The 25412-nt window shown below is 37.1% G+C and overlaps 1 protein-coding gene across 2 annotated transcripts; it reads right to left on the bottom strand.

Annotated features, from left to right (window-relative positions):
• Positions 1-10735: 10735 nt before the first annotated feature.
• LOC306874492 (uncharacterized protein) lies at positions 10736-24780 on the bottom strand. 2 transcript variants are annotated; one of them, XM_079424598.1, is made up of 3 exons: positions 24679-24780; positions 14021-14265; positions 10736-13273 (listed from the first exon to the last, which is right to left on the bottom strand). In XM_079424598.1, the coding sequence occupies exons 2-3, from the start codon at positions 14067-14069 to the stop codon at positions 12144-12146; spliced, it is 1179 nt and encodes a 392-aa protein (XP_079280724.1). In that variant the 5' UTR covers positions 14070-14265; positions 24679-24780; the 3' UTR covers positions 10736-12143. The 2 variants fall into 2 exon arrangements, with proteins under 2 accessions (XP_079280724.1, XP_079280725.1); XM_079424599.1 differs by lacking the exon at positions 24679-24780 and adding an exon at positions 15295-15362 and having other exon boundaries at positions 14021-14282.
• Between the last annotated feature and the right edge of the window lie 632 nt (positions 24781-25412).

Here is a 25412-nt window from a genome sequence, read left to right as displayed (position 1 = left end):
TATTCTATGTAAGCATTGATTTATTAAACAATGTCCCATACGCATTCTTGTTATTGTTGTATTACAAATGTATTAAATGTTTAATTTAGGTTCCAGTACAATAGTATATAAACTGAGAAAGTTTAGTAGACTGAATTTAGCATTTGAGGCATAGATGATGATATTCAAAGAAGATTAAGTCAAGCAATCCAGGTGTCTGACATTAACCTTTTGTCTTTATGCACCTCCTGAACAGTGTCATTGTCCCAAGTTAAGCTATGATAATGTGAAGGTATGGGTGATACTGTCAGGCTGATTGGATTAGCACCTATGCATTTGAATCACACTGTTATGCTGATGATGTCAGGGCTGAGGAAATTCTGGTAATGGGCCGATTCCTGTACTGCATTTGCATGCTTTGTTTAGATTGTCTCCACCTCTATGCATCCCTCCCCCTCGAAAGGTATAAACTCTACTTTGCTGAGATATAGTCAGACTTGGATGACTACAGCGACGCACAGCGAGTTCTCAATAAAGAGTAACTTCTGCTTGAAAGATATCCCAGCGTCTCCTGGTCTCTGCTTTGACGAAGGAAAAGTTTCCAACATTATTAAAACATCCTCTTTCCTGTTTCCAAATCTTCTTCTCTCTGAACCAACTTTCTCTTGTATACAGTATAAATGTCCACCTTTTGTTCCATATTTCCTGTACTTCTTTCGCTATTATCACTTTTATTTCTGTTTTAATGTCACTTCAATGTCTATTTGAGAATGATTTAATGGCTGTTTATCCAGATGATCAGCCTCCTCATTTCCTTTCACACCCATATGTGATGGTACCCACACAACATTTACCAGAAGTCCATACTGTCTTATTCTAAAAAGACTTTGCATTACTTCATTTATCATCTCTTGTCTTGCTAATGATTTTCCACTTGACAAACTGTTTAGTGCTGAAAGAGAATCTGTGCATATTACTGCCTTTGTTGGTTGTATTTCTTCTATCCACTGAAGTGCCAAGAATATTGCTATTAGTTCTGCAGCAAATACAGAAATGTGATCTGAAGTTCTTTTTGACATTTTAATTTTGAATCGAGGAATATATACTGCTACAGAGTCTGGATCCTTTGAACCATCAGTGTATAATTGTACTGCACTATAATAAGTAACATCTAAATATTTCTGTACAACTAAACTTTCTAATACACTCGTTTCATTATTATGTTTGTCTTTATGCAATTGGATATCAATCAAAGGCATTGGGAAAAGCCAAGGAGGAATGGCTGACCTAGCCACAGTAGGGGTAATATGTATGTCACTTAAACCCATTTCCTGTGCTTCCTCATTGGCCTTCCATCCAAAGCTTGATAACTTTTTATATTCATATTCCCAACAGTCCTTCAACACCATTTTAACTGGATGATTATCCGAATGTCCCTTTATACTTATCCAGTACCTCATCCTTAATTTGAGCCTACAGAATTTCTTGAGGTATCTCTCCCATCTCTACATGTACTGCTGATAATGGGGATGATCTAAACACTCCACAACAAATTCGCATTGCTTGTGATTGTATTGCCTTTCATTTTAAAAGTTGTGTTTTACATGCAGAGCTATATACCATACTGCCATAATCAATAGCCGATCTTATCAGAGCACAATATATTCTTTTATTAGGGCCTTTCCTTGATTTTTTGTTGTTGTTGCATCTTTGTTTTAACACACTGGTTATTGTAGGCTACTTTGTTTTACTTGATATCTTTTATGTTTGTATTTTGTTCTTTTCTGTGAAATATTTTGACAATCAAAGAAGGATCTTTCATTTCTTTCCAGTTTAATAATGTTTAGAAATGTTAATCAAATGTATATTTGAAATGGCTAGAAATAGATGATTTGTCCATATAAATAACCTCTGTCCAACTGTCTCAGGTTTCAGTCAGGTGCTTGTTATGTTAGGCTCGTGTTGGTACAGTATGTTTACAAGAGGATCACAAGTAGATCAAATATTCAAAATACAATATAGTATAGAAATAATACATAGTTTCCCCCCTTTTTTCAGTTCACTGACCTATTTGATTTCACCGAATTGCAGAAATACCGCAACAAAAAAGAAGAGATGAGTTTTAGATACTAATTTAAGTGCAATTTTGTTCTCGACAGCTTCCAGTATGGCTTTAGATAAAGTCGTTTCAAGAACTTTAAAGTTTTTAAACTGCTTTTTTCATGTTATTTTTTAATATGTAATAGTTATAACCATTCTGTCAGGGAACTGTTGTGTGTCTGTCATGTGTTCCTGCCCCTTGTGCCCATATTTGGTTTGTTTCCTGTCCTTGTCATATGTAATCATCAGTTAATTCTTGTCTAGCCGTGTTCGTCTCATTAGCGTGTGTATTTAAGTTCCTGCCTGTTGAGTTTCGTGTTGTCTGGTCTACTCGTTATCCCCGGTGTTGGAAGTCTGTGTCTTACCCTGCCTTGTCTCGTCTTGCCCTGCCTTGATGTTATAAAGATTATTATTTGAAGATATATCCTCGTCTGCGTGTTCCTGGTTCCTCCCTCGTGTGTGCACCGTGACAGAAGACCAGACCAAACAGTAAGCGGCGCCCCTTCACCTCGTTTTGTTTTCCGTTTTGAAAAGTCTTTTTGTTTGGTCTTGTTTTGTCTGTTACTCGCGGCATGGAAGTCGCCACTCGACATCCCGCCTTAGCCCACTGCAAGTCGGCGTGGGAGTTCGGCAGGATTACCGCGAGTGCCGCGAGTCCGCTGGCCGTGAGCCCTAAAAGTCTGCCGATCGCGGGAGAAGTTCGCCGTTGTCCGCGGTTCATCCTACCCGCCGATCGTGGGAGATATCCGCCGTCCGCGGCTCCCAACCTCGCCGCTCACACCGAGCCCGCCGTTCGCGGGAGTTCACGCCGCCGTCCGCGGCACACCGAGCCCGCCGTTCGCGGGAGTTCACGCCGCCGTCCGTGGGGAAAGCCAACCCGCCGTCGGTGGCTCCCCCTATTCACGCCGCTACCCGCGGCTCACCGACCCCGCCGTTCGCGGGGGATCACGTCGCCGTCCGTGGGGAAAGCCCACCCACCGTCGGCGGCTCCCCTGTTCACGCCGCCGTCCGCGGCTCCCCTGTGCACGCCGCCGGTCCGCCTCTGACTCAATGCCCGCCGGTCCGCCGCTGACTCAATGCCCGCCGGTCCGCCGCTGACTCAAGCCCACCGGATTGCCGCTGACTCAAGCCCACCGGATTGCCGCTGACTCAAGCCTGCCGGTCGCCGATACCCTCTCCGTGGATCAAGTCCACATGTCACGGCCAGGAGAGCCGTGTTTGTGTTCGTTGTGCCCACAGGAACATTTTAAACTTACCTTGTCGTGTCATGTCTTGTCCATGGAGACTCGTCTGGGGCAGGCGGCTCCTTGAGTTGTGGCCATGAAGGCCAGTCGCAGCCGCTTGCCCCCCCTGTCGCAGAAGTGGAGGAGGTTGCTGAGGGACCCTGTGAGGGCCCCTGACTCCTCGTCATGCCCAGAGGAAGCCTCAGCTTCCTAGCCAGCCCAGGAGGGCTTCTGGTTCCTGTGGGATGTCTTGTCGTGTTTGTCTGACCCTGGAGGGTTTCCTGTCGTGTCTTGTCGTGTTTTGTCTGTCTAGCCCCAGAGGGCTCCTGATACCCCCTGGATTCCCCATGGAAATTTTGGGGGGGGGTAGTAGAGCTCTGGGTGGAGTGGGTGGGCCGAAGAAGGATGCCATGGCCACAGTTACCACCTGCCATGGCCTCCTGAGCTCCCTGCTCCGCCATGGGTCCTGTCTGTCTGTTCCGCTCTGGAGGTCCCCGTCCTGTGGTCCGTGTCTGTCCTGAGAGGCCTCCAGAGCGCCCACCCCCCCCTCCCCGATGGAACTGTTAAGGCTCGGGACGAGCCTTTCGGGAGGGGGGAGTTATGTCAGGGAACTGTTGTGTGTCTGTCATGTGTTCCTGCCCCTTGTGCCCATATTTGGTTTGTTTCCTGTCCTTGTCATATGTAATCATCAGTTAATTCTTGTCTAGCCGTGTTCGTCTCATTAGCGTGTGTATTTAAGTTCCTGCCTGTTGAGTTTCGTGTTGTCTGGTCTACTCGTTATCCCCGGTGTTGGAAGTCTGTGTCTTACCCTGCCTTGTCTCGTCTTGCCCTGCCTTGATGTTATAAAGATTATTATTTGAAGATATATCCTCGTCTGCGTGTTCCTGGTTCCTCCCTCGTGTGTGCACCGTGACACATTCTGACCTTTTTAAGTGACATTAAAATATTAGTATTTCTTCTTAGGGTGTGTTTCATTTGTTCTTGTATTTAATTGATACTTAATCCATTTCAGGTTACAGGAGCAATTCATTTCATAGTAATTAACTGCAAAAAATAAAAATACATTTGAGTCCAGTCATTTTAATCTAGGTACAAATATTTTAATTATTATTTATTTTTAATTGTTTCTGATTATTTCGATGCCGGAGAGAGATGTCATAATATATCCTGCCAAAAAAGTGTAATTTGTTTAGTGTTAAAAATGATCTGTGACCAAAATATTTGAGAGCAAGGACTTTAAGGAAAGATAAACAAAGCACATCAAATTAGGATCCATTCTTTAAAGCAAATCAATTACAAGTAAATGTGTTCAACATTACGTGCGAAGGGTTGAACCTCTCAAGGACTTGTTCAGCCTTGGCAGCTTCTTCAAGATCAGCATTGGGAGCTTCGAGTTCAAGATCCCTGTTAATACTAGCAACTTTCTGACAGAATTGGTCAAAATATGATCCTGAGCTTTGAAAATATGTCATGAGTTGCAGTGCTACACACAGTATAGGAAAAAAAAGGTCTTTAGTGTAAGCCTGTGCTTTTTCATGTATAAAACACATTTATTGAACAGTCAGCATTCAGGAACAGAATTACATATGAAATTAAATGACATTATATACATTTCACTACATACTAGTCAATTCTGAAGTACCTCATTTTCAGTTAACTTTTGAGTACAATGTTCTGTACAGTAAGCGTCTAGAAGCCACAGTAAATTTCTCATGTAAAATAATTCATTTGGGATTAAAAAGGTATTTACATTTGAGTGTTTAGGCCTATTTTACACAAGAAGAGTTCAACATTTCTTCAGCTTTTTTAATACATATAGTACGGCAGGGGTGTCCAATCCTGCTCCTGGAGGGCATGAAAATAAAACAAAAATAGGAATAGAAATGTTTACATGTCTTCATCAACGGAATCATATGAATCTGTAGATAGGCTTTCATAGCAGTCAGTATCCTCTTCAAGGACAGCCAAACTATCCCATCCAGTCACTATTTGGTGGTATGTTTCTTTCACCCTTTCTTTTTCTGTCTTACATTCATGCAGCTGCCTTCGAAGAACAGAGCAGGCCACAGTACGCTTGCTCTGAAAGTCCTGCTGGACAGGCTGAACAAATGAATACATTTAAATAAAATGGTACAATAATGAATAATAACAATAATACATTTTGAGGCATTATAAATGATATAGGAAATCTCAAGTATGGATGCTTTTCCTATTTCCAGGGTTCACAGATGCAGAAGTAATCATAGTTAGGTAGAACTCTATAGCATATTTGTATTTGCACAAATAGCAAGAGAACATATCCACAATAGCGTTTCCATGACTTTCCAAAAGAGGGAAACAATAGAGAGAGATTAATTACGATGGCCAGAAGAGAGAAATGTGTCAAATTTCCCATCACCCTATCAGCTGTTGTATTAGAAACACCCTAGCAACAGCCTTAATTGTTTTTTCTTTTTCTCATTTACTGCCAAGGTAATATAACACAACGTATAGCATTACAAAAGATGTTTTAAATTCTTTTCAAATAAAAATGTTATAAACTCATTTGAAATTAAATATTAAAAACTGTGGAAAAGCATCATCACAATCTGTGAAAAGGGTCATAAATAAATCATAAACGTTCAAAAGTGCTTTAAATATGAATAAAGAAGCTTGAAATGCTTACCTTTTCTTCCTGAGTCAAAGTTTTGAGTTTGAATGAAGCTCAGCTGTGATTGGACGGGTGACGTCACAGCCGCGGGTTTTGAATCTTTTTAGGAAACACTAAAAATATATATATTGCCATAGCCCAAGTAAAAGTTATTACATTAAAAAGGCATAATGTAGGTGTAATATGAAAAATGTATGTACAATGAAAAAATTATATTTTTTAAGATAAGTGGTTGCAATCCATTTATTTTAGCTACATTTAAATAAAAATGTTGAAAGTTAGTCAACTAAATTTGTTTATTTCAATGTAGCTAAAATAAATGGATTGCAACCACTTTCTTTAAACAAATGTAGCAAATTAAATGAATTTTATTTCTCTCCAGTGAAATAGTAAATATTAAATATATTTACTATTGTTTATGTATTTATTTGTTTAGCTTTTAATTAGTTATAAAAACCTACAGCCCTATACTCTATAAACATATTTTCTCCAAAAACATTATTTAATAAGTATTCAAGTCTGTTCAATGCAGTCATGTTTGAACGGGAAACCTGAGATATGATGTTAAATCAAATGGAATTGTTTAAATAAAGTGAACAGCATCAAAAATCTTTTTTTTTTCTTCAGTGAGCAGTGTTCTTTATCATTCTTGTAATAACATGACTTTTAAAAAGAGATGAGTGATGGAAATTAATTAATAAGTGATGGAAATTATGACCCTGATGGCTTTCAAGTGTGAGGATAGGCATCTTCTGCTTCCACTAAAGAGTGTGTGTGTAAGAGATTCTTTTTAGAGATATTCAGCTAAATATATCATGAACATTTACATATTGTCTCATAATGTATTTGCTGTCCATCCACAATCACTCAAATGGAAATGGGTAATTATTAGGTCTAAGGACAAACTGTATGTCATTCCACTTCCAGACAATATTGAAAGAGACAAAAAACTCCTGGGGAACTACTTCTGCAGCTTTATACAGATATCAATGCCAATTGTTGTTTTTCAGCTTTAGTTCTCCATACAATTCATAATGATGTTATAATAATGGTCTAATGGTCTTCTTGGGAAGGCCGGTGAGGAGACCATTACAGTAATCCACCCTGCTGGTGATAAAGGCATGAACAAGTTTCTCCAAGTCTTGACTGGAAACAAAACATCTAATTCTTGCAATGTTTTTGAGATGATAGTATGCTGATTTAGTTACTGCTTTGACATGACTACTGAAACTAAGGTCTGTCTCCAGAATCACCCCAAGATTTCTGACTTGATTTTTAGTTGTTTGACCCCTAGAGTCAAGGTATGCATTCACCTTGAGAACTTCATCTTTGTTTCCAAATGCAATGACTTCAGTTTTCTCCTTGTTTAACTGAAGAAAGTTCTGGCACATCCAACTGTTAATTTCATCAATGCATTGGCAGAGGGAGTCAATGGGGCTGTAGTCATTTGGAGATAAGGCTAGGTAAATCTGGGTATTATCAGCATAGCTGTGATGGGCAATTTGGTTCTTCCTCATTATCTGACTTAGTGGGAGCATATACAGGCTAAACAAGAGTGGTGCAAGAATTGAGCCTTGTGGGACTCCACATGTCATGGTCGTCCACTTAGACTTATGCTCTCCTATACTCACATAATAACCTCTCCCTTCTAAGTATGACCTGAACCATTTGAGTGCCATCCCAGAAAGCCCGACCCAGTTTTCCAGTCTCTCTAGAAGTATGTTATGATCAACAGTGTCAAACGCAGCACTAAGATCTAGTAGTACCAGCACTGATATTTTGTCAGAATCAGAATTGACTCTGATATGGGTCTATAGTTGCTCAACATGGTGTTATCAAGATTGCGCTTTTTCAGAAGGGGCTTAACAACTGCAGTTTTAAGGGAGTTTGGAAAAGTCCCAGAAAGAAGTGAGGCGTTCACCACTTCTAAGAGATCAGCTTCTAAACAGTTAAGCACATTTTTGAAAAAGGATGTGGGAAGTGCGTCAAGATAGCAGGTTGAAGATTTAAGGTGCTTTACTATTTCTTCCAAAATTTTGTTATCAATTTCTTTAAAAACACACAGTCACTTCTTTTTGAAATTGCGGTCGAATCTGTGTGACCTCTGCATAACTTGAGGATGTGCCAATCTCCTTTCTGATATTACTGATCTTCTCAGAAAAGAAGGAAGCAAACTCATTGCATTTGCTGTCGGAGAGAATTTCACTGGGAATCTGATTTGGGGGGTTTGTCAGTCTCTCAACAGTCGCAAAAAGAGTGCGGGTGTTGTTTAAGTTACTGTTTATAAGGTTTCAAAAGTAAGTCTGTCTAGCTGTGGCTAGTTCCACATTGAAAGCATGAAGGCTGTCTTTATAGATGCTATAGTGAATTTCGAGTTTCGTCTTCCGCCACATCCGCTCAGCTTTACTGCATTGTCTTTTCATGCTCTGAACTGCTGTCGATTTTCTGCAAAATTATTTTTGTCTGCCAGTCTTCTTACTGACCTTTATCGGAGCAATATCATCAATAACATTCTTATTGAGATGAGACAGAGATGTAGGCGTTTGTGAAAGATGTTTTCTCTTTTGAAAGGATGAACACTGTAAAATTATACCAAAGGCTATTTATTGTATTGTTAACCCTTTAGGCGCCAGGGTTTTTTGGAAAAAATGCTGGATTTTGACATCAAGATTTCAAAAGCTTGTGGCTTGAAAGGGCTTAAAGATATAGATCGACTGTAAATTAGAAAAATGTTGGGCATGACCGAAAGTTTATGTGGGGTGTAAATATACTCATCTAATTTGCATATTATGACGTCAAATAGTAGATATTGAATTGATGTTTGATTTTTTTTTTTTTTCGTCTTTTTCTCCTCATTCCAAATAATCAGAAAAGAGGAAACAACAATAAAACAGGAGAAAGTACTAAATTATTACTATATTACTATACTATATAGTAGTAAAACGCATGTGAACAGTAGCCTACTTTTTGATCAGTTCATCATTAATATTCAGGAAATAATAGATATTGAATGGATGTTTGAACTTATTTGCATGTTGTTGTTGTTTTTTTGCCTTTTTATCCTCATTCCAAATGATCAGGAAAAGAGGAAATCAACAGTAAAACAGGAGAAAGCAGTAAATTATTACTATATTACTGTGCCATAGTAAAATACATGTGCCTATTTTTTGATCAGTTGACCAGCTATCTGCCCAATCAGGTATCTAGGTGACAGTTTATAGTTCTTGAGAGTATGGTACCTCTCATTGCATGGCACAGCACACAGAACTACCCCAAACTGACTGCACCTGTACTGTCTGCCGGCGGCCCTTAGAGCGCGCGATCAGAACAAACAGCGCAATCTGGCCGATTATCAGAGAGCAACAGCTCTCCTATGGACACTAAGACCACGTCCACCCCTGCCACACCCATCCCCGTTGGGCAAAGTGTTGAAATGATCACTTGTTTGTGCTTTGTGAACGATCGCGCCTTGCGCAGCTGCACCGTTGCGCGGAAAAGATGTACCGGGAGAAGCGCGATCATTAGACGGCCAATCGTCATTTCCAAAAGGCAAATATTCCCCTTCAGAGTCAGAATTGGCAAATCACATTTGCAACACATCCTCACAGTACAACATTTTATTAGCCGTTTGGCGATTTTCTCTCACAAATCTCACAATTTACTCAGACGCTATGAACTGAATTGCTTCCGCATCAATGACACGATAGCTCACTTACTCTGCTATTTCCTCGAACAATTTTGGTCTAGAATCGAAGTACTACATGTCTGCCATCTAGTGGAAGGGAATACAAATGAGCCATTACACTAGATTAGGAACTACAGCCCATTTCATGAAGTATGACGTCTTGTCGCAATTTTGCGACTTTGGCGCTTAGAGGGTTAATACTTAGGGGTGGACAATTTTATCAGTCGTTTATTATTCATACAATAATCTATTTTACTGTTATAGTTTTCATTAATAAGTATTATGCTCTTATGAATGTTTATAAAAATTTAATGACTATACTGAATAAAATAGTACAGACTTCATGGCTAGTGTTTGCACATTTCATTTCATTCTGTAACCTACTTATCTGTGTATAGTGTTAAATGCTACTGTTTTTGGCAGCGTTGATCAAATTTCTGACAGATAATCATGATTTTTTTTGCATTTCGTTTACTGAATGTGGTATCCTGTCAGTAATAACCTGTCAGTGGGCTCTTTTGATTACTGTCAGTTTAAGTGCCGTGATGCAGTGTTGCCATATATTGCTATTAAAACAAATAAAAACTGAAAAATAAATAAAAAATAAACCAAGGTAAGGATATTGCTGACCCTAAACTGAAACGTCTCACTTTATTAACCTTATAAAGTGTCAAATTAAGTGGAAAAGTCAAGTCCAAAAACAGCTATAATAGCTGGATCTGGCAACACGCCAGCCCTCACTCCGCCAGTAATATTATTTTCATACCACGGATGCTAAACATTTTTGCAAACTGTCTAAACTTAATCATACATGCAGACAATCATATGGTGATCTCATAGCTGGCTACGGGAGAGGTGGGATGTCTGTAATTATGGAAAGCCCCAAAAACAATTAATATTTCATGGCTTTAAGATGTGACTAAAATTATGAAATTATGCATTAATGATGCAAGAAAAATCAATGGAAAACAATGACAATGAAAATGTAATGCCTGAATAAAATATAAGCCCTAAAAAATATATTAATATTTCATTTTAGATGTCACTACATTTATGAAAGTATTAATCCGTGATGCAATAAAAATAGACAACAAAACTGAACAATAAGAGTTTAATACTTGAAGCAAATATAAAGTAAAAGACAGATCTCTCTCTTTATTGACTAACAAGATATAAACCATCTCAAGTGAATAAAAGTGAAGATGGATCAGACTCAAACCTACATGACAGAATATCTTACACCTGCATTTTACAAAACACCCAAAGCAGAAGAATAACTAATTGTTTTAAAAACAACAGCGAAGATGAAATTAAAAATAAATCAGCCTCTTTTTCAGCTTAATGAACAAGAACATTTTGAATCTGTAAAAACCTTCTACAAATATGCATTATAAGAACATTTTGAACATGAAATGAAACTCGTAATAAAGCATAATAATGTAATTTATATCAAAGCAAAATTGTACACAGTAATAAACTTTAGATATTGTTCTTTGGGGAGGAACTCCATCTTTGAGTTGATCTGAATCTCACAGAAACTGCTGGTCTTGAAGATGAACTTTATTCACTGTGACATTTAGATGATGTCTCTTATGACAGATTAATATGGAAGAGATGTGGTGTAGCACTTGAAGGCACTGAACCTGACGGTAAACTACTTACTGTGATTGTTTATTTTATGACTCCGTAGAGAAGATGATTGAGTGAAATTCTTCCCACATGCAGTGCAGTGATACGGTTTCTCTCCAGTGTGAATCCTTTTCTAATGTTTTCAGATGTCCTGACCGACTGAATATCTTGTTGCAGTGTGAACCAGTGTTAATTTTGGCAGGCATTTTTGATTTAGTCTTAGTCTTTATCTTAGATGAATGTACTGACATACATTCAGTTTTCACCCACCTGTTTAAGCTCACTTAAACATAACGGACTGTATTTCCGTGAGATGCTCTACAAGAGAGACATTTGGACTGCTGTGTGTGTATTTGAGCACTGAGAACTGATCGCGCGCTGTATGAGAACTGAAGAAGTGGAGCGTGCGCGAGAGAGAGCACTTCTATCAGGACGTTTCCGCCTATCGTACCTTCACTGACTTTAAGTTAATCGACAATGAATTTTGACTCCCGGGAAAAACGGGACGTCTGGTCACCCACTCCCTAACCCTTCGGGTGCTGAGGCCATTGTTTCAGATCGCTAGTTCGCGTTTTGGTAGGCTATCCGTCCACTGCGGCTGCCATACTGAGACTAGATATGCAAACGCCCCTTATCCAATGACAGAGACGCACATTTTGAAAGACAAGACAGTTAATTTAGCCTGTAGAATGTATTTTGAATGTCCGGTAGTCATCAAATAACATTTTAGTCCCGTCTCGTCTCGTTAACGAAGACGCGCATAAATTTCGTCAGGTTTTATCATCAGATATTAGTTTAAGCTCGTCAACGTCTCGTTTTAGTCACAGAAAAAATGTTCGTCGACAAATATTTTTTGTCATCGTCTTCGTCAACGAAATTAACACTGGTGTGAACACTTGTAAGGTTTCTCTCCAGTGTGGATCCTCTCATGTGATTTAAGATGTTCTGACCGACTGAATCTCTTGTCGCAGTGTGAACACTTGTAAGGTTTCTCTCCAGTGTGAATCTTCTCATGGCTTTTCAGGTTTCCTGACTGACTGAATATCTTGTCGCAGTGTGAACACTTGTAAGGTTTCTCTCCAGTGTGAATCTTCTCATGTGTTTTCAGGTTTCCTGACAGATTGAATCTCTTGTTGCAGTGTGAACACTTGTAAGGTTTCTCTCCAGTGTGAATCCTCTCATGTGATTTCAGGTCTCCTGACCGACTGAATCTCTTGTTGCAGTGTGAACACTTGTAAGGTTTCTCTCCAGTGTGGATCCTCTCATGTGACTTCAGATGTCCTGACCGACTGAATCTCTTGTTGCAGTGTGAACACTTGTAAGGTTTCTCTCCAGTGTGAATCCTCTCATGTGATTTCAGATGTCCTGACCGACTGAATCTCTTGTTGCAGTGTGAACACTTGTAAGGTTTCTCTCCAGTGTGAATCCTCTCATGTGATTTCAGATGTCCTGACCGACTGAATCTCTTGTTGCAGTGTGAACACTTGTAAGGTTTCTCTCCAGTGTGGATCCTCTGGTGCAGTTTCAAATCTTCAGCTGTAATAAAAGTCTTCTCACACTCAAAGCACATATATTCTCTCACACCAGTGTGTATCTTCTGATGAAGTTTTAAACTCCACAGTTGTGAAAAACTCTTTCCACAGAAAGCACATGAATGTGGTTTCTCCTTTGAATGAACTTTCAGGTGCTCCTTCAGGTTTGAAGCCCACGAAAATGCTTTTCCACATTGATCACATTCATGCAGTTTCTCTCCAGTGTGGATGATCATGTGGATCTTAAGGCTTGATGATTGTGTGAAACTCTTCCCGCACTGATCACATGTGAATGGTTTCTCTCCAGTGTGGATCCTCATGTGATCATTGAGACTCTTCTTGCTTGACAAACTCTTTCCACACTGAGTGCAGGTGAAACTTTTCTTGTCTCTTCTTTTCAGTAAAGAAACTCTTTCAGTCTGTGAGCGAGTTTTTTCTCCAGTTTTGACACGATGTTTTTTCTCCTCCATTAGACCTGAAATAAAAGTTAAAATAGGTTACAATATAATTAAATAATTACAAATTCAGAGAAATGTGAAGTGAAAGCAGTTAATGACTACACCAAATTATAATCATTTTGTGACATTTTTACAAAATAAGATACAATAATCTATATTAGAAATACAGACTCTAATCCAATGTTTCTGTAGTGAGAACTATTCGATTGTGGATATGTGGAGCTTGATCAACTCCACAATTATAATATTACATTATAAACATAATATTAGCATTAATATACTGTAATAAAAACTTATGCAATAACTATTTTAAACTAATTAACTGACCAATATTTTTCACTGTTACAGCATATTTTTCAATTTCTTCCTTTTTAAAACAAAAGCATTATTTTTTTTTTTTTAAAAAGGCAACATCCAGGAAGTGACATAATTTGAAAAAAAATAAATAAAAAAATATTATTTTAAACTAAAACTGGCCAATATTTTTCACTCAGCACGATTTCCATTTATTTTGTCCTTTTTAAAGCATTTCCTTTTTAATGGCAACATCCAGGAAGGGACATCATTTGAACGTTTGAGTTTCAGTCCCTATTCTGTACCCTGAAGATAGAAAGTCTCCCCTATATTATTTATTGGACTTTTTTTCTCTTCATTTTTTTTAAACTCAAATTCTTTTTCTACTATGAACACTAAATCTGATGAACTGCTGATAACTTTAATTGTTCTTCAGTCTCATTGATGAAGGATGAAGAATAAACACCAACCTGTTTGTTCTTCAGTGTGTTTCATTCTGCAGGGTTCTGGATCTCTCATGTTCTCTCTGTCCTTCAATAAACTCTGTCTCTGCAGATTTCACTTCTTCCTGATGCTCTGATGCTCGTCTTCACTTGTAGACTGATGAGAATATTCCAGCATTTATTGCTGAACTGCAGTGGGAGGAGCTTCACTGAAGGTGTGATTGTTTCGGAGGAGCTTCACTGAAGATGTGATTGTTGTGGGAGGAGCTTCACTGAAGGAGGAGCAGATCTGCCAAAGTTTGAGAGTTTGTTTTTCTACTAATTCACATATTAAGCATTTATGTTTATCTGGTATTTACAGTAAAGTATCTGAATTTACACATGCATTTCTGTTTTCCCTCTAAGATTTTCATATTTAAAATGTTAAGAAAAAATATATTAAATATATATTGTAGATATCATAATAGTAACTGCATAGTTCAAGTCTGATGAGAAGAATGAAATTAAATTTAACTGGCAGTTTACAGGAGATCTGCATAATATGAGCTAAAAACAGGATCTATTATCATGAAATAGAGGATTTTCAGCAGCTCTGAATCTGATCTAATATTGATGAGCCTCAGACTATAAACACTCATTAAACAAGTCATTCAGGATCAGCTGATCATCTCACTTTATTCTGAGTATAATATTCTGAGTTCTTTCCATTAGAAATACAGAGCTCTATTGAAAAACATACTTCTCACTCTGACATGACTGACACACTCATCTTTACAGTTTCTGTCTGCAGTCCTATTCAAATATAAAAACATAAAGTAACTACATCTATTTTTACTTTACAAACAAATGTCAAAAAAGAAAGAAAGCTAAATAAAATTAAAATCGCATCAGCGAGTCTTGAGATTGATTTATATTAATTTCCCTCACAGATTCATACTTCAGCTTTTGATTCCAAACACTGAAACAATCAAATACACGAATGTACAGAAAACAAACACTGGAAGAACATGAAAAAACAACCCATGAATTTAAATGAAAACTGGTTATTTTGGTGTTTTAGCCGATGATGAAAAAAATAAATCCATGCATCTCTATGAAGAACATTAACACTGACTCCATTAGTAAAGCACTACAGATCAATCATTGCTATAATTGTCGTCACACATGCAACACATCTAACACGCAGTAGATTTTCTCTTATATACTCTTTACCAAACAGTTACAATCATACAAATGACATTAATTACTCTCATTACATTTTAATAACCAACATACAGGAGTGAGCAAAAAGACACTCTTACCCATTGTAGCTTCACTCGTTTTCTGATGAACTATTCTTCTTCTTCTTCTTCTTGTGTCGTTTATTGGCGGTTGACAAGCCAACTTATGGTGTATTACCGCCACCAACTGGACTGGAGTGTGAAGCTTCAACAGGGTTTATAAAAAAAAAAAAAAAAAAAAAAAAAAAAAACACTAAATTCTTCCTTCCAATCCTGTAACTTTGAGATAATATAATATTTCTTTTTGCACTCTTGACTGTTCTGAAGCACAACTTAATAGATTTGTTAAACTGAAATTAGTTATACTTAGATCCTTCAATTTCTCAGTCAACTCGCCTCTTTCTCTATTATATGCTGTACAGTGTATAAGTACATGTTCAATTGTCTCTGCTACACTACAGAATATACACAATCCAGTTTGATGTTTCCCTATTATGTATAATGAATGATTTAAACCAGAATGTCCTATCCGCAGTCGTGTAATAATGATATCTTCTCTTCTGTTGTTGTGGCATACTCTCCCTTTACCAACTTGTTTTTGAATGCTATATAGGTGCCTACCCTTTATTCCCCTGTCCCACATTTCTTGCCACTTTTTATTGATTTGATTTTTGATTATTCCTTTTATTTCTGCTTTACTTAGTGGAATTTGTACTTCAATAGTCCTATGTTTCATCGCCTGTTTAGCCAATTTATCAACTGTTTCATTCCCCTGTACTCCTACGTGAGCAGGTACCCATATGAACCTCAGGATTATACCCATATTTTGTATTCTAAGCAGATTTATAAGTATTTCATAAATCAATTCTTGCCTTACTGTTGATGTCCCACCTGACAAACTATTTAAAGATGAAATATAGTCTGAACAAATAACTGCCCTTGTTGGCTTAACTTCCTCTACCCACTGAATAGCCAACAAAATTGCTATCAGCTCAGTTGTAAAAACAGATGCATAATTGGTTATCCTTTTCTGAATTTTGACTTGATATCTCTGAATGTATACAGCTGCAGCCGTATGCCCAGAAGCTGGATCCTTAGACCCATCAGTGAATATATGAAGCATTGATGAGTATGCTTGGTCCAAATACTGTTGTACTACAACCTCCTTATGTATAGTTTTTTCTTTCTTAAACTTATATTGAAGATGAAAATCAACTTGAGGCATAGGAAGCAACCAAGGAGGAATATTTGGTATTACTACAGAGGGACTAACTGGAATATCAGTAATACCCAGATTCATAGCATCCTTATTTGCTGTCCAACCAAAACTTCTGATGCCATCATTTCCATATTCCCAACATTCTTTTAGTATTTCCTTAACTGGATGTGTCTCTGTATGTCCTTTTATATTAACCCAATAATTCATTGCTAATTTCAATTTACGCAATCTTATTGGCAATTCTCCTACCTCCACCTGTAATGCCGACAAAGGAGAGGATCTAAAAGCCCCACAACAAATTCTTATTGATTGTGCCTGGGCTGTTTCAACTTTCTTCATCCATGATTCTGATGCAGATCCATAAATAATATACCCGTAATCAATTACTGATCTGATCAGAGCACAGTATATTCTTTGTAAAGATTTTCGACAAGCTCCCCATTCCATCCCTGATAAACATCTTAATATATTATTACTTCTTTTACATTTTTCTAATACTTTCTCTATATGTGTCTTAAAAGTCAGCCTACTATCCATCCATATTCCTAAATATTTTATAACTTTAACTTGTTCCAGTACTTGTCCATAAAGTTTCACGTTAATTTCAGGGATACTATTTCTCTTTGCAAAACAGACTAGTTGAGTTTTAGCAACTGACAATCGGAAACTCCACTTATTGGCCCACTTTTCCACTTCATTAACCACTGTTTGTATAATTTTGGTTACATGTGAAACATTACGTCCTCTTTTCCATATCGCCCCATCATCAGCATAAAGAGATCTTCCAATATCTATTTTGACATTTTGAAAAATATCATTTATCATTATATTAAACAATATTGGACTGCATACGCTTCCTTGCGGAGTACCATTATCTATTTTATATACTCTAGAATATGATGTTCCAACCCTTACCTGAACTGTTCTATTAAGCAAAAAATCTTTTATCCAGTTGAACATTCTACCTACAATCCCTATTTGTTCCAGCTTTATTAACAATCCCTCCTTCCAAATCATATCATATGCTTTTTCAATATCGAAAAATATACCTACTACCACTTCTTTATTGACTTGAGCCTTTCTTATATCGGTCTCTAAACTTAATGCAGCATCTATTGTACTGCGTCCTTTGCGAAAGCCACTCTGATGTCTTGAAATAATCCCTTTCCTTTCCAATATATAATTCATTCTGCATACAATCATACGTTCCATTATCTTACATAAATTTGACGTTAGCGCGATGGGTCTATAACTTGTAGCATCATGCTTATTCTTTGCAGGCTTTAAGACAGGGATAATAATCCCATGTTTCCACACAGAAGGAAGTCTTCCTATGCTCCATACTTTATTAAAAAGTCGTAATACACAATTCAGAGAGAAATCAGATAAATTCTTAATCATTGTATAGCAAATCTCATCCTTTCCTGGAGATGTTTGCTTAGCTTCTCCAACAGCTCTCTTTAGTTCTTGCAAGGTAAAATCCATATCTATATGATCATTGGAAGGTCTTTTCTCCATCATAATATTTGGATGTTCTTTTTTACTTTCTTCTCTATTTATTTTCATTTCTTCTGTTATATTATCATTACTATGTACCTTAACAAACACCCCTGCCAACATTTCTGCCTTCTCTACATTAGTCACAGCTATTCCTTCCCCACTACTCAGAGTGGGTATACCGGGATTTCTTTTAAATCCACCCATCTTTCTGATCATACCCCATACTTCACTAACATCTACCTTCTCCCCTATAGAATCACAATACTTTCTCCAGTAGCTCTTTTTTGCAGCTCGTATTATCCTTCTCACCTTGGCTTGCTCTTTTTTATATGAAATGAAATGATCAAATATATACGTCCTCCTAACCTTTTTAAAAGCCTTATTTCGATCTTGAATTGCTTTACTACACAATTCAGTCCACCATGGAACTGATTTCTTCCTTTTTATTTCTTTATTTTTGCCAATAATTTTGATGAACTATTCTTCTTCTTCTTTTAGGATTTAATGGCGGTTGGCAAACCAACTTTAAAGGTGCATTCCCGCCCCCTACTGGAAAGGAGTGTGAAGCGCACAATGAATAGGAAGATTACAAACAAAAAGCTACTTATTCAAAAAAAATAATAATAAATAAATAAATAAAAAATAAAAAACGAGAGAAACTGGTATCCTATATGCTCTTAATCAATCCTGTTTCCTTTAAATAAAGAACTAATTCACGATATATTCTTGACTGATTATGTCCATCACCTAACAAATCCGGGATTGACAAATCATTTATTTCCAAATATCTTAAATCTTGACTTAGTTGGAAACGTTCTCTTTCATAAGCCTCACATTTTATCAGTACATGTTCTACATTTTCTGTTAACCCACATTTGTCACAATTTCCATTTTTATGTTTTCCTATTCTATGTAAGCATTGATTTATTAAACAATGTCCAATATGCATTCTTGTTATTGTTGTATTACAAATGTATTAAATGTTTAATTTAGGTTCCAGTACAATAGTATATAAACTGAGAAAGTTTAGTAGACTGAATTTAGCATTTGAGGCATAGATGATGATATTCAAAGAAGATGAAGTCAAGCAATCCAGGTGTCTGACATTAACCTTTTGTCTTTATGCACCTCCTGAACAGTGTCATTGTCCCAAGTTAAGATATGATAATGTGAGGGTATGGGTGATACTGTCAGGCTGATTGGATTAGCACCTATGCATTTGAATCACACTGTTATGCTGATGATGTCAGGGCTGGGGAAATTCTGGTAATGGGCCGATTCCTGTACTGCATTTGCATGCTTTGTTTAGATTGTCTCCACCTCTATGCATCCCTCCCCCTCGAAAGGTATAAACTCTACTTTGCTGAGATATAGTCAGACTTGGATGACTACAGCGATGCACAGCGAGTTCTCAATAAAGAGTAACTTCTGCTTGAAAGATATCCCAGCGTCTCCTGGTCTCTGCTTTGACGAAGGAAAAGTTTCCAACATTATTAAAACATCCTCTTTCCTGTTTCCAAATCTTCTTCTCTCTGAACCAACTTTCTCTTGTATACAGTATAAATGTCTACCTTTTGTTCCTTCTTTCCATTCATTCTGCCATATTTCCTGTACTTCTTTCGCTATTATCACTTTTATTTCTGTTTTAATGTCACTTCAATGTCTATTTGAGAATGATTTAATGCCTGTTTAATAATATCAGGGGGGCGGAGTACAGCGATTTAGTCACATTATTTGTAGGGACATTTCGCAAGAGAGTGCGAGGGGGAGCGTAGAGCTACCCAGTTTCAGCCTACCATACCGGCGGGTCCTCCCCGGGGCGGGGGACCGGCTCCGTCAGACCAGCCGTCAGAAAACTAATCCCCACTGAGCGATTGAGCCACTGCTCGGTTGGGGAAGGGAGGGGCTCACGTCACTTGATTAGCCGAGACTCACTTGCTCGTCTGGTGTCATCTTGTCCGCAGCTCATCGTTCACATGGGAGGCGTTCCTGTGCCTTGTTTAGTGGACACTGGCTCTATGGTGACAACTGTCACAGAAAGTTGTTTTACTACTTATTTTAAACCTTGGGGACCAGAACGTCTCCTTTCATGCCAGTGGTTGCGAGCGGCGAACGGTTTATCAATTCCGTACATAGGGTACCTGGAGTTAGATATTGAACTTTGCGGTCGGTTGCTCTTGGGGTGCGGGGTCCTGGTCCTCTTTGAGCTACCGGCTGTGTTACAGGCTCCCTCATTCATTACACAGGCACTGCAACACTGTCATCAGGCAGACATTAAGCCTGTCGTAACTGTTGGGGGTCAAGTCAGGGTACGGGGTCGCCGGGTGAACCGTGTTCCCGGTGGGACATTAAAGCTAGTAGCTGCTACCTGTTCAACCCAGTATTCCAGTGGGGCAGTCCTATATGAACCACCAGAGGTAGGCCTCCCAGCAGGCTTGTTGGCATCTCCTGCCTTGGTGAGGGTGGTTTGGGGGAACAGTATATATACCGGTAGTAAATGTTGGCACAACTGATGTCGTTCTTTATCCACAAGTTATTATTGGCACGTTAAGATGCGTGGAGGTGGTAAGTTTGCCTTCTGAGGTTAGTGAGGTTCAGCCAGTGGCAGTGTCAGCAAGCGTACAGGCGGCGCAAGTTACTCCAGTGCGGGATCAGATTGATTCTCTTGATCTGGCTGTACTGCCAGTGGCAGATCAGGTGTGACTTAAAGAAACTTATATATGAAACTTGACCAGTAGTGTTAATTTCATTAACGAAAAGGTAATTAACAGATCTAAAGTCATCAGCATAATGAATGAGGAGAAAACAGAATCTATTGACATGAAATAAAGAGGATTTTCAGCAGCTGATAATATTGATGAGCCTCAGACTATAAACACTCATTAAACAAGACATTCAGGATCATTTCACTTTATTCTGAGTGTTTGCTGATAGAAACCATCAAACACTGTGATTTGTTATGAATCTGAATATAGTTCAAATATTATTTACCGCATTCATAACATCAAAGTTACGGTGGCCGAGAGAGCTCAACGCGCTGCAACTTCAGAAAACACATGCAAATAGAAAAAAACACCAGCAAATCAAGAAAACATCTTCATCATTTTGACAGCACATGTGCTGCAAATCCTCAGAACATGCAAATTAAGAAACGCTGCAAATGCTCACAACACATGCAAATTAAGAAACGCTGCAAATCCTCACAACACATGCAAATTGAGAAACGCTGCAAATGCTCACAACACATGCAAATTGAGAAACGCTGCAAATGCTCACAACACATGCACATTAAGAAACACTGCAAGTGCTCACAATGCATGCAAATTCAGAAACGCTGCAAATCCTCACAACACATGCAAATTAAGAAACGCAAATGTGTGCATAGATAACAAGGCACTTTTTCAAAATTAAATTCTGAGTGCAGACATTTATTGGAAGGATATATATCATTTAATATTTTAAACTGTATTTATTTTACCTTGTGAAGAATAGGACATTTTAGATAGGATGTTCTGAAATATTTAACAATGTTTTTGTCAAATGTGTGATTAACTCATTTCTTAATATTTGATAAGGGTGGTGTGACTGGATGATCTTATATATACACTTTAATAATAACAGATTTTCTAATATAATGAGTTTTGTGCCTCCAAAAAAAAGTCATACATTTTTTGATTGCTTGTTTTTATAATAACTGAAGAGGGAGCTAAAGCAAAAGCTGGATAAATCAGTCTAGATAAATATTCAACTTTAGTTAGAAGAGTCCTCCCAAAATTGATAAGTCTCTTTGCAACCAGCAATTCAAGATACCACCGGCTTTATGTTTTATAATTGTGATTTGTCTCTTAGATTTTGGTCTGTTAGTGCCTTTATATTTCTGCAAATAAATGTTAATTATATGCTATCTTTAAAATATGTTATTTGTACTTTTTCACAAAAAAATTATGCCGTTAACTTTTAAATTTTGCAAGGGAAATATTATATTCATACACATAAATTTGAGAAATGTATACCAAAGTGTAATCTATTTTTATCAGAAACGGAAGCTTTGAAAAAGTCTCTAATGCAAATTAATATAAAATAACAATAACAAAACAAAAAAAAAAATATATATATATATATATTTTGGTATAGCTCCCCCACTGCAATCTTTGAATATGTCCTAAGGAAAAAGGAAGGAAATTTGTACTCTTGTTTAGTTGTTTCTGTGTTTTCTATTTTTATTATTTAGTTTTTCCTATGTGGTTATTTGTTTATTTTATTTATTTTCTCCTCTTAAACACTGTTCTATAGTTTAAGATTGCTATTATATTTTGTGTTTCTGGATTTACTTTTTAATATATTTTTGTAATGTTCCATCATTCTTCTTTATTAAAAAAAAAGAAAACAAGTGCAATATAGCTGTGAAAAACCACAAATTAAATAAATCACCAGGTCCTGATGGGCTAACTTCCAACTTTTATAGATTTAAAAATAATTATTTAAAACTTTCTTACAATTTGTTGAAGGCACATTAAGCTCTACACAGAGACAAGGGCTGATGACGTTACTACCTAAACCCGAAAAAAACTCTAGATAAATAGATAATCTATGTCCGATAAACTTGTTAAATACTGATTATAAAATTTTTGCCAACAGACTTGAACAAAGTCTAACACAGACTAATGATGAAATAAATGCTGTTAGGACATTTGTGTCTTGAAGATATCATAATAACTGCATAGTTTAAGTCTGATGAGAAGAATGAGATTAACTTTAACTGGCAATTTACAGGAGATCTGCATAATATGAGGTGAAAACAGGAGCTATTAACATGAAACATAGCTTAGAGGATTTTCAGCAGCTGATAATATTGATGAGCCTCAGACTATAAACACTCATTAAACAAGACATTCAGGATCAGCAGCAGATCATCTCACTTTATTCTAAGTCTGAGTGCTTTCCATTAGCAATACAGAGCTCTATTATATATAAACAAAAACACATACTTCTCACTCTGGCATGACTGACACACTCATCTTTACAGTTTGTTAGCAATCCTTTTCAAATATAGGCTATTTAAAAATGTTAAGTAACTAAAACTATTTTTTGTGTGACAAACATAAATGTCAAAAAAGAAAGAACGATAAATAACATTAAAACTGCATCAGCATGTCTAATTCATTTCCCTCACAGATTCAACCTTTAGTTTTTGGCTCCAAACATTTCAACAATCATACACACGAATGCTTAGTAAAGAACATTTTGAACCTGTAAAAACCTTCTACAAATATGAATTTAAGAACATTTTGAACATAAAATGAAACTTGTAATGAAGCAAAACAATATAATTTATATCATAAAGCAAAATTGTACACAATACGGTTTCTCTCCAGTGTGGATCCTCTCATGTGATTTCAGGTTTCCTGGCTGACTGAATCTCTTGTTGCAGTGTGAACACTTGTAAGGTTTCTCTCCAGTGTGGATCATCTGGTGCCGTTTCAAATCTTCAGCTGTAATAAAAGTCTTCTCACACTCAAAGCACATATACTCTCTCACACCAGTGTGTATCTTCTGATGAACTTTTAAATTCTTCAGCTCTGAAAAAGTATTTCCACACAAAGAACATGAATGTGGTTTCTCCGTTGAATGAACTTTCAGGTGCACCTTCAGGTTTGAAGCCCAAGAAAATGTTTTTCCACATTGATCACATTCATACAGTTTCTCTCTAGTGTGGATGATCATGTGGTCCTTAAGGTTTGCTGATTGTGTGAAACTCTTCCCGCACTGATCACATGTGAATGGTTTCTCTCCAGTGTGGATCCTCATGTGATCATTGAGATTCTGTTTGTATGTGAAACTCTTTCCACACTGAGTGCAGGTGACACTTTTCTTGTCTCTTCTTTTCAGTAAAGAAACTCTTTCAGTCTGTGAGTGAGTTTTTTTCTTTAGTTTTGACATGATGTGGTTTCTCCATTAGACCTGAAATTTAAGGTTACAAAAAAAATTACAATATAAATAAAATTAAATAAATCAGAGAAATGTGAACTAAAAGCAGACAACGGCTACACAAAATTATGATCATTTTGACATATTTTTACAAAATAAGGTACAATTATCTATATTAAAAATACACTCTAATCCAATGTTTCTGTAGCAAGAACTATTTGATGCTTAATCAAATCCACAATTATAATACTATATTATACACATAATATTAACATTAATATAATATACTAAAATATTATGTATTTAAATATGTTTCTATTATAAACTAAATAACTGGAAAGTATTCTTCACTCAACACAGTTTCCATTCCATTTCGTCCTTTTTAAAGCTAAAGCATTTTTTAATGGCAACACCCAGGAAGTGACATCATTTGAACATTTGAGTTTTAGTGCCTATTTTGTACCCTGGAGATAAAAAGTCTCCACCCTATATTATTTATTTGACCTTTTTTTTCCTTCTTCATTTTTTACAACTCCTAGAGTATTTTTCTGCTATAAACACTAAATCTGATGAACTGCTGATAACTTTAAATGTTCCTCAGCTTCATTGATGAAGGATGAAGAATAAACACCAACCTGTTTGTTCTTCAGTGTGTTTCATTCTGCAGGGTTCTGGATCTCTCATGTTCTCTCTGTCCTTCAATAAACTCTGTCTCTGCAGATTTCACTTCTTCCTGATGCTCTGATGCTCGTCTTCACTTGTAGACTGATGAGAATATTCCAGCATTTATTGCTGAACTGCAGTGGGAGGAGCTTCACTGAAGGTCTGATTGTTGTGGGAGGAGCTTCACTGAAGGTGTGCTTGTTGTGGGAGGAGCTTCACTGAAGGTGTGCTTGTTGTGGGAGGAGCTTCACTGAAGGTGTGCTTGTTGTGGGAGGAGCTTCACTGAAGGTGTGCTTGTTGTGGGAGGAGCTTCACTGAAGGTGTGCTTGTTGTGGGAGGAGCTTCACTGAAGGTGTGCTTGTTGTGGGAGGAGCTTCACTGAAGGAGGAGCAGATCTGCCCAAAATAAAGATATACAAGTTATTACACATTATTTGTGTAATAATTTACCCATTTTAAATATTAATGTTCACCAATCTATCCACCTAGTGAAGTAACTTTAAAGTTAAAGTGTTTTATAAATCAAAACGTATATACATTTAAAGATGTATTATAGGGGTAAGAATGTAAGAAAAAAACAAAAAAACAATGAAGGAATAAACATGGAAATATAATTTTACAAATTTGCAAGGTACAAATAGACCACCAATTAAGTTTAACCTATCAATTTGTTTTTGTATGTTTTAGTTTTAACATAGTTCATCACAGATTCATTAAATGAATGCCATTATGATGCTTATATATATCTTGTAATGCCACAATAACTGATTGTGTTGTTTGCTTAAGTCTGTTAAGACAGCAATAAAATGAGCTTAATGAGGTAATTAACAGATCTGAAGTCATCAGCATAATGAATGAGGTGAAAACAGGATCTATTGATTTTCACCAGG

The sequence above is a fragment of the Barbus barbus genome, assembly GCF_936440315.1.
Source record: "Barbus barbus genome assembly, chromosome: 9".
NCBI lineage: Eukaryota > Metazoa > Chordata > Actinopteri > Cypriniformes > Cyprinidae > Barbus > Barbus barbus.
The sequence above is the reverse complement of the archived record's forward strand: the minus strand, read 5'-3'. Positions and strand labels throughout refer to the sequence as shown.

What these genes read in the sequence shown, in the direction of transcription:
- LOC306874492 (XM_079424598.1), bottom strand. Translation starts at nt 14,069, where the DNA reads ATGAGAGATCCAGAACCCTGCAGAATGAAACACACTGAAGAACAAACA. An exon ending in ACACACTGAAGAACAAACAG is followed by an intron (nt 13,274 to 14,020) that starts GTTGGTGTTTAT and finishes CTTTTATTTCAG; the next exon opens with GTCTAATGGAGGAGAAAAAA.